At 38.4% G+C, this 10756-nt stretch overlaps 1 protein-coding gene across 1 annotated transcript in view; it reads left to right on the top strand.

Moving 5' to 3' along the window:
- Window positions 1-718: 718 nt before the first annotated feature.
- LOC122546294 (protein FAM162B-like) overlaps window positions 719-10756 on the top strand; it is a 49036-nt gene continuing 38998 nt past the window's right edge. The window contains exons 1-2 of the mRNA XM_043685063.1: window positions 719-1039; window positions 6851-6959. Of these exons, the coding sequence (XP_043540998.1) occupies window positions 874-1039; window positions 6851-6959 (275 nt within the window). The 5' untranslated portion in view covers window positions 719-873. The remainder of the gene's footprint in view (window positions 1040-6850; window positions 6960-10756) is intronic.

The following is a 10756-nucleotide window of genomic DNA, read 5'->3' as shown; positions in this document are numbered from 1 at the left end:
TTGCCTCTGACCTGGTCTTCAAGCCACAGTATTTATATGGTTGTCTACTTCAAGTTCTGGTAAATTGGAACCGTCGGGATGTTTATAATGAAGTAATCTAGTGATGCTGATAGTATTGGACAGCAAGAGGACATAGTTTGAGATGGTCATCACCTGGCATTTGCATGGTTCGAATGTTATTTGCCACCTATTACTTCAAGCTTAGATATTGTCGAGATCTTTCTGCACATGTACACTGGCTGCTTCAGTATCTGAAGAATCACAAATGGTGCTGAATATTTTACAGTCATCAGCAAATATTCCCACTTTTGGCAAGTAGTTCTGGTGCAGAAGTCTTTAATACTGCTGCTGGAATATTGTCAATGCCCCATAAGCTTTGCTGCATCTAATATCTTGATATATGGACTGGATCAAATTGACTGAAGACTTGCATTTGTGATGTTGGATGCTCAGGAGCAGCCCATATGGATTATCTACTGGGATCTTTTGGCTGAAGATGGATGCGTCTGCATTGTCTAAAATATATTTCACATATTACATATAAACGCAGTCAAATTGTCACTTTAAGAACTGTCATCTACAAGTCATGGAGACAACTTTAATCATCCTGAACAACGTACCCCATTTCAAAACGTTTTTATCATCGAACATCTTTTGGCTGGATCTAAATCTGCCAGAGCTGATGAGGAACAGGGATTGCTGATTATCCTTGTTTTCCCAGTGAATGTGTAGCCAGTAACATTGTACAGACACGTGTTCAGGACAGTTCGCATGGGAGTTGAGAGTGGGTGGGAAAGGGGAGATGTGCAGCTTTTGTTTAAATAGATGGCTTTAGTAGATGAGTAGATAAAGCGGAGACCGGCTCGAGTGAAGATGATCCGCCGTGTGCTCGCTCAGAGGAAATTCAGCTCGGCTCCAGGTCAGGTGTACGCCACAAAAGCGACAGATAGGCGGGCGCTGCTAACGAAAAGTACAGCGAATGCGGGGGGATCTTTTGCTAACGATTTGCCAATTGTTTCCGTGAGAGGAATTCGAGCAGGTAAATGCATTAAATTTCAAACGTCCCACAAGCTTTAAATGGAAGCGGCCGCTTGATGCATGACTTAGGGTCAAAATGAAAGCACTCTTTCCAAATGTATTCTCTGAAGGTTTCTACTTTAAACATTTGCCATGTTCTCCATCTGTTGTTACCTTTGCATTCTGTCGTGTGGCTGTTAACAGTTGAGAGCCTTTCCTCCTTTTTTGCCCTGAGTTAATGTGCTGAAATTTCTGTGTAGCACAACTTAGAATGGACACTGCAATAAGTATTCGGGTTCTATTCCATTATAAAAGGTATTTTATGAATTCCTTGTCTGGCGATAGGCGAAGTTCAGCCCTCGGGAAGCGTGTACCCGAACTGTAATGCCGGACTTAATCTTTTCATGTATCTGAATCGATGTGTGGTGCTTAACGTCCTTAATACCTGCTGCTATCAAATAAAACACTGTACTTAACAGCGCGGGAACTTATGAGGCTGGTTAGTGGAAATGTCTTGCAAGTTGACCGCCACTCGGCACTGAGAGCAGTGCAGTACAGGTTTCATTTCTAGCTCACCACAACCTCTCGTGACTCCATCAGTTTTGCTTAATTATAATGCTCTGGTATCTAATACTGAAAGAGGAGAAAATTCTTCCAACAAAATATTGAAAAGTTGAAAATCATTGTTTTTGCCCCAATGCACGTGCATTTCACTTAACCACAACTCAATATGGTGCCAGGCGAATGTCTGAGACAAAAGCAGATTGATGTCAACATTGGTATCATATTTGATGTCCAGATGAGCTCCTGTGTATTCATGCCTTCACTACAGCCACCTTTTTCTAGCTCTATAAAATTGCCCCATCGTGTACTGGCCTCAGCTCTTCTGCTAAAACTCTCCTTTCACCTATTGCCTTATTTATGCAATGCCATGTTTTCAAATTTCTCCATGACCTCACCCCTTTTTCTCTCCTGCAGCCACAGAGCCTTCCAAGATACCTGCATTCTTAAAACTTAGCTCTCTTCAAAATCCCCGTTCCACCTTTGTTGATGGTACGGTAAATTTTCTCGGCCCTCAGTTCTGAAAGTTTCTTTCTATACCTTCCTATCCTCACACTCCTTAAATCCTAGTTCTTTGAGCAGGTTTTAGTATCTAACCTAATATCTCTTTGTGTTTGAGCAGCATTATTTGTTTTATGGTATTCCTGTTAAGCATCTTGAAATGTTTTCATACGTTAAATGCACTATATAATTGTAAGTCATTCCTGTTGTATTAAGTTGTAATATGACCACGTCTTGTAGTTAGTATATTTTAAACTAGCAAACTATCTGAGTGCTTCACAGGAGCATAACGAGACAAGAACTGTCTCTAAGATGAACAAGGGGGCATCAGCACAGGTGACTTGAAGCTAAAATGTGACGAACTTAGGAAAGAGTATGGCTTTAAAGAGTGCCACATGGGAGGAAAGAGATAAAGGGAGGATTTGAGATGGAATCCTCGAATTTAAGGTCTAGATAATGGAAGGCACACCTGCCAAGAGTGAGGTGGTAGGGAGGGTGAAGAAAGCTGTGGATGCACAAGATGAAGAAGGTTATAAGACTAAAGGGTAAGAATTTTTAATTGGTAGAAGGGAAAAAAACAGTAATACTTGGAACGAAGGTTATAAGACTAAAGGGTAAGAATTTTTAATTCAAGGCATTTTCAACCAATGTAGGTCAGCAAGCAGAAAAGTCAGAAGCTTGGTTAATGTAAGTTTGAATGCAAGTGTTGTGAACATTCTCTGCTTTAGTTTAAAACAACAGGAATACAGGAGGTTGGTGATGAGAGAATGAATTTTGTGGTGTTCGCTCATTTGCTTACAATGTTCCCAGTATTTAAATACAGAACCTTTCCTCTCATCTAATTTAGATGCCAAGGAAAGCTACTTCATAACATATAGGAAGTGGGCAGTTTGAAAGACCTGACACAAATGTCCAAAGTATGTATTAGGCTACTCAGAAGGGAAAAAAAACCAGTAATACTTGGAACTGAATGTACTGTCATTCAGGAGTGCTGTTCTAAAGTATATATGTTGGGCCAATATGTATCATTCACAAGTTTCACTGTGTTTTCCTTCTGGGTAATGAACCATGCTCATGACAAATAATGCTTTCAAACCTTCCATTATAAAAACATCTTCACCAGTAGTCTGGGTTAAACTGTTACCTAGTACAGATAGAGTCCTAGAGATGTACAGCACGGAAACAGACCCTTTGATCCAACTTGTCCATGCCGACCAGATATCCCAAACCTAATCTAGTCCCATTTGCCAGCACCTGGCCATATCCCGCCAAACGCTTCCTATTCATATACCCATTCAGATGCCTTTTAAATGTTGCAATCGTACTAGCCTCCACCACTTTCTCATTCCATACATGTATCACACTCTGCGTGAAAAAGTTGCCCTATAGGTCTCTTTTATATCTTTCCCCTCTCACCTTAAACCAATGCCCTTTAGTTCTGGGCTTCCCCCATCCCAGGGAAAAGACTTTGTCTATTTATCCTATCCATGCCCTCATGATTTTATAAACCTCTATAAGGTCACCCCTCAGCCTCCGACACTCCAGGGAAAACAGCCCCAACCTATTCAATGTCTCCCTATAGCTCAAAACCTCCAACCCTGTAAATCTTTTTGAACCCTTTCAAGTTTCACAACATCCTTCCGATAGGAAAGAGTCCAGAATTGCACACAATATTCCAAAATTGGGCTAACCAATGTTCTGTACAGCCACAACAAGACCTCCCAACTCCTGTACTCAATACTCTGACCAATAAAGGAAAGCATACCAAACGCCTCCTTCACTATCCTATCTACCTACGACTCCATTTTCAAGGAGCTATGAACCTGCATCCAAGATCTCTGTTCAGCAACACTCCAGAGGACCTTACCATTAAATGTATAAGTCTTGCTAAGATTTGCTTTCCCAAAATGCAGTACCTTGCATTTATTTAAGTTGAACTCCGTCTGCCACTTCTCAGCACATTGGCCCATCTGATCAAGATCCTGTTGTAATCTGAGGTAACCTTCTTCGCTGTCCACTACACCTCCAATTTTGGTGTCATCTGCAAACTTGCTAACTATACCTCCTATGCTCACATCCAAATTATTTATATAAACGATGAAAAGTGGTGGACCCAGCACCAATCCTTGTGGCACTCCACTGGTCACAGGCCTCCAGTCCAAAAAACAACCCTCCGCCACCACCCTCTGTCTTGTACCTTTGAGCCAGTTCTGTATCCAAATGGCTAGTTCTCCCTGTATTGCATGAGATCTAACCTTGCTAACCAGTCTGTCATGAGGAACCTTGTCGAACGCCTTATTGAAGTCCATATAGATCACATCTACTGCTGTGCCCTCATCAATCCTCTTTGTCACTTCTTCAAAAAACACAAGAGATATCCAAAATTAAATGGGGATCTTTGATTACCAAATGTAATGATATCAATCTGATTTTCTCCAAGATTTGGTCATTGTTAGTTTGAAGTTATGTCCCTTATATAAGTTATAAAAGGCTGAGGATTTTACCTAGGTGTTATTTTTAGTGGGTAATTCTATGCTGGTAAACTATGTACAAGAATTATGAGCATATTCCAGGTCATTTTGAACCATACATTTTGAAGAGTTCTCAGCCAGCAGGAACATCTATTATAAATTCGAGGCCAATAGTCTATTAATTTTAAACATGTTTAAAAAGTTATGCCCATTGACCCATTAAATTTAAATCTTTAACTCCAACTTTAAGTGAATTGAAGAAAAGGACACCTTTTATGTTGTACTCGATAGCATGGTTAAATATATAATTCCCAAGAAGCTTCTTTAGATCCTTTCCTTTAGACTTATTATTACATAGGATTGGATATGTACTATAAAAGAAATCAAGTGCTCTCTCCTAAAGTGAAATCCAAGCTTTTTCTTTTGTCTTTGCAGACTACATAAGTACAGACTGAGGATTCTTAGACACCACATAAACAGTTCATTGATCCCATTTTCAGGCAGTCATCAGATGTGTACTACAGATTAGGCGTAATTGATTGTATTAGCCTGTGACTTTCTTTAATAAGTCCCCTTCTGGGAGAATGAAAGTCTTGAATTTATCCAGTAAATCTAAGCTGTTATTAATGAGAATAACCTTCAGGTTGCTGACCATGCCACACCATAGACTGATTTATCCATTAGAGAATTACCATCTGTAAAACATCCTTTTCATACCTCCATTTCAACAAATCCCAAGGAGGACAAACCAATAAATAAGAATTATAAACATAGCCCACAAGGTTGATTCTCTTATCCCAACATTTTAAAAGTAGTCAAATCATCTTAAAGTAGTCAAATAATCGAGAGTTTCCTTCTCTATCACAACTTTATTTGTTGACATATCTGTTCTTTCAATTCTCAGTTTGAGTTGAATGATCTCCTCTATGATTATTTACATAAATAAGCTTATACTTCTCAGCTCCAAACAGCAACTTCAGGATTCTGACCAAATACTTCTAGTCTGGAATGTCAAATTAAAACCTTTACACTGAGGTAAACTATTTTTAACTGCTCTGAACTATCTCCTTTGTTCAAAAAAAAATCAGTGCTTGTGCATCTAACTCCAACCAGGGTTTCTTCAAACTAAAACCAAATGTTCCAAGCAAAAAAAAACTCAATTCTTATTCTTCTAAACCAAAAACAAACTAATGCTTTTTGATGTGCACTCTGTCCAATTATAAAATACTCACAATGTAAATAGATTCCTCTCATCACTCCAGGTATGCGCTTTTTCTTATTCTGGTTTTTAAAAAATCACGGGTGCAGAAATACTGAGAGGTTCATCATTAAACCCATGGACACAAACAAAACCCACATGCCAACAGTTCAAAATACTAAAATAAATGATGCTAAAATATGTATAAATCACACACAGCTTACATCACATTCTGCTGGGTTTTCTAGACTCTAGAAGATGTGGGTTTGAGTCCTGACTGCCCTTGGAGATGTGTTACAACATATAAAAATAGGTTAACTAAAGCATAATTTCCATACTCAAGCTGCATTATGGTAAAGTGAGTGGTAAAGGCAGAAAACATACAGGTGAATAAGTAGTCATGAGGGTGCTATCTCTTGGCTTCGGGATGGGATACATTGCCTGTGTGACTTGGTTAAGTTACAGGGAATAACAAATTGAAGTCAGTTAAGTGTTAACATTCAATAAGCAACAGAACTGGCAAATCTTATGACAATGCCAGGGATGTCCTCCTCATTCTTGAAGCAATCAGACCAGAGAAGAATCTTTCTATCAAACTTGTCTAAGGGCAGCCCATCAGAATATTACATTTTCTTGTGATAACCACCCCCTCCCCACATTGCCTGTAAAGCTCGACCCATCCCAAATGCCTCCCTTAAGTCCTGGATTCCTCCTGACCAATACCCAAACTTACTAAAGCCCATTCACCCTCAATACTTTCATCTGATATTTTATTCTCTTAGCTGTGGCCATGGCTGAATTCCTATGCTGCAGCAACCACCGAGCTGCTGTCCTGGGGAGTGGAATCCACAATCATCTTATATGTTATCATTGTGGGGCAGTCTTTGTTAATGATTGATTTTTCTGCCATGGGGAGTGAGCAAACTACCCCTCTGTAACGTGCACCCTATTCCTCATGAATCTAAATCAATTTCATAGTGCCATACAAGTAAGGAGAATTTATTATACATAAATTTATAAAATTATTCTGTGAACTACAGGTATATGAATCATCTCTGTCCACTCAGTAAACATTGAATTTTTTTTTGTAATTTTCTTGAAGTTCGTGACACCCAGAAAGTTCCAGGATACAGGCCCACAAAGTTTGACAGAAAGATTCTTCTCTGGTCTGGTCGCTTCAAGAATGAGGAGGACATCCCTGGCATTGTGTCGTAAGTTTTGCCATTTCTATTGCTTATTGTATGTGAACACAACTTTTTCAATTCTTTTTATTTCCCCTGTAATTTAACTAAAAAAGCAAAAAAATCATTAAAAAGTTCTCTTTCTGAATTGTTTAGACATAATAATAATTTTTGCTTGGTTGTCTGCATTAAAAGAACTGTGGAGGCACTACCAAATATTTAAATTTGCAATGGACAATTGTATGTCAATGCTTATCACTACTTGTTACTTTTAGGACATACTCCAAATAGTTCATTGATGTTTTGTTGCATATATAAAGAGAAATAGCTCCTGCTGCACCCATCTTCCATTCTAATTTATTCAACTACTCTTAAATAATTTGCAATCAATGAAATCAGAAATTGGCCAATACAATGACAATTGCAGTAATATTTTGGTGTTATCCAGATGTAACACAATAAGATACATGAATTCTGAATATTTCAAGATTTCTGGTGGGTTTATTTAGAGCTAAACGCATACAGTTCAAAATAATCTCTACGTATAGCCTTCGTCTAAGGTGTTACAATGCAGAGTGACTTTGGCCTCTGCTCAATGTGATGCCAATGTGAAGCAGCTGACTCATCCACATCTTAGGCATCGTAACAAGATATCACTCTGTAAACAATAATACACCTTCCCTTTTTTCCAAAAGTGAAAACACATAAACTCTGAGTATTAGCAAAACTACTTCTAAAAAAATAGGGATTGTAAAATGTAGGAGTGCGAACGTCTGAGCCCATACATCAACTTGGTTTTTGGAAACACGCCCAGATCTTGTCATTGTCTGACCCTGTGGAGATGCAAGTTTTGCCTTGACTACTTGTTGTCAGTGTACTCCACGACGTTGTTGTTTTCTAATTATGTTTGCTGTACGCTTGTACACTCTCTTTAGCTGGGCTTCTGTTCCTTCTCAGCATTATATTGTTGACTGTTCAGACTTCATGAAACCTGTGATCCTAACATACTTTGGATACCTCTGCATGTAACCATGTTCCCATGTGCATTGTGTGACTTTCACCATTTTCCCTATGTGACAAGGTCCCTATGTTGCTGTGGCTGGTGGCTTTTGCATGACTTGGACGTCCACAGTAACCTCCCAGTGTGGCCATATAAATGACCAATAAATCATATCACATGCCAGTTATCTCATCCACTCTGTATCCATATTCTTTTGGTAAAGTATCACAGTATGTCCTGGAGGAGTGCTTTAAGCACAAGTGTTTGTTTCCTTTATGCCTCTGGAGGTAATGAGCTCATCTCTGTAAGGCCAAATGCATTTGAGAGTGTCAGGTCATCCCTCTACGATGATGTTTGACAAGAGTCTTCAGTTGTGGCAGCGTTGCCTCTAAGTTTCTTACCGACTGTGCGGACGTCCAAGGCCTGTGGATTGTAGCGATTTCTGGAACTGTTGAAAGCAGCCATGCAGTTGAGAGGGAATGTTAGTTGTGGGTCATTAGTTGTTTTCAGTTGAAGTCATTTGCATTTTGCTGACCATAATGCAATAACTCAATTTGAGCTCATACTTGTAGATCCAATGGAATATCTGCATATTTGTTCGTGTTTGGCAATCTATTCTGTGCATCTGATATGTAAATGCGGGGAAGCATATGATGGGTAGTGCCATTACATTGCAAGTCATCCAGCTCAAACTTAAGCTTTTCTTGTAGTGGGTTGTTGTCTTAAATTAGAAATTAATATAAGTGAAGACGAAGTTTCTTCAAATGTATACCTCAGTTATGACGTTGATGAGCTTCCCAGCTGTACTAGCTGTTAGCTGAAAGGATGAATCCTGTGAACTCATTTATTGTCCTAAAGATAAACAGGAACAAGGGAATTTATTTACCCCATTAATTTGGACACTCTTGAAAACAACACCTAATCATGCTCTTCAAAGTTCCCTGATGTCTCTCCAATGCACTTGAAATTGTGAGTGATAAGCAGGAGATCTAAATTGTTTTATTCCCTAACTATTCATCATTTCTCAGAATGTGTGTGGTAGAAAATTTGAACCTTGATCTGATTAATTTCTTTGGTAATCCATATTTCAGTAAAAAAAATCAAACTAACTTTTCTATATTTTTACAATAATTTCTATTAAAGACACAGGTTCAGGAAATCTTATGAAAATATTCATAATAGTTAAAAGATACCAATCCACGTTCCCAGTTTAAGTGAGCGATCCAACACAACTATTAAAGTCCTCTGAAATGATTCTTTGAAAAATGGTATCAGAGTTAAAGGCATAGGTTCTAGTTGGTGGTTGGAATTCTCCAATACTTCATATGTATTGCACATCTGGCAAAATTTAATGTCATCTTTATTTAATCAGGGCTAGTAAAAATGTTTGAAATTTATCTGTGTTTTCCTAATATCTAAGTTACCTGACATTGGAATCCCGTCATCCACTCTTAACATTTATTTATGCTACAAAATTTCATTTTGTTACATCAATGGAACTACCACCTGATGGATGACTAATCATTATGCATTTGCTGGTGTTGAGCTGGTCTTCATTTCTTCATTATTAATTTTTCTTTCCAAAATAATATTTATGTATTTGTTCTGATTCAGTTACTGAGTAGACTGTTTGACATAACTCTGTCAATTCAGGATTTGTCTTGTTGTATTTCTACTAAATAAGATGGGCCAAACATGTCAAACATTCTCTTTACTTTCTTAAGTTTTTAAAATTTTTATCTCATAGCTAAATTTCCAAATTGTCTTCCTATTTCATAGAATTACCAATGAAAAAGAAGATTCAAAGGGCATGAAATCTAGTCACCTCAGTCAGGAAACAGTCCAGGATAATCCTCCATTAGCATTTCAGTTTCTTTTACCTCTACAGTTTTGTTCCACCACTCTCCATAATGTTAAGATTTTTGAACTAGCCCCAAGTTATTCTCCAAGGGCAACTACAACTTTTCCATTAACCAAGTTAATCTTAAAGCTAACTCCAAATAATGATACTGAATTGTAACCTCCACATATACTTTCAACTAATATTTTCATTGTTCCAGGAGTGTCTGAAATCTATTTTTTAAACCCTTCGTGGAAGTGACTGATATCTTTATGCTATTATTTTAAGATGAAAACTTTTAACAAGTTGTATTTATTTATACATAAAATCACAGAACTTTCTTCACAGTCTAAACTCCAGAGCTGAAGTGAGAGTGACCGACTTTGACATCAAAGCAGCATTTGACCAAGTGTGGTATCCTGGAGCTCTAGCAAAACTAGACCCAGTAGAAATTAGGAGTCTATCTGCTGGTTGGAGTCATACCTAACACAAATGAAGATAGCTTTGGTTGCACAAGGCCAGTCATCTTAGTTCCAGGACATTCTGTGCAGGAGTTTCTCACAGCAATGTCCTAAGCCAAACTACCTTCAGCTGCTTCATCAATGACCTTCCTTCTAACAGAAGTTAGGCTGCTCACTGATAACTGTTCAATGTTGAGCACCATCTCATTTGGTATGCTTTCCTTTGTTGGTCAGAGCATTGTATAGAGGAGTTTGGAGACCATGTTGTTGCTGAATAGGAAATTGGTTAGGCCACTTTAGAATATTGTGTTCAATTCTGGTCTCCCTCCTATAGGAAGGATATTGTGAAACTTGAAAGGATTCAGAAAAGATTTACAAGGATGTTTGAGGGTTTGAGCTATAAGGAGAGGCTGAATAGGCTGGGGCTGTTTTCCCTGGAGTGTCAGGCTCAGGGGTGACCTATAGAGGTTTATAAAATCATCAAGGGTGTGGATAGGGTAAATAGACAAAGTATGTTCTCTGGGGT

The sequence above is a fragment of the Chiloscyllium plagiosum genome, chromosome 3 (genome assembly GCF_004010195.1).
Source record: "Chiloscyllium plagiosum isolate BGI_BamShark_2017 chromosome 3, ASM401019v2, whole genome shotgun sequence".
NCBI classification, from domain to species: Eukaryota; Metazoa; Chordata; class Chondrichthyes; order Orectolobiformes; family Hemiscylliidae; genus Chiloscyllium; species Chiloscyllium plagiosum.
Note: the sequence above shows the minus strand (reverse complement) of the source record. Positions and strands in the feature narration are given on the sequence as shown.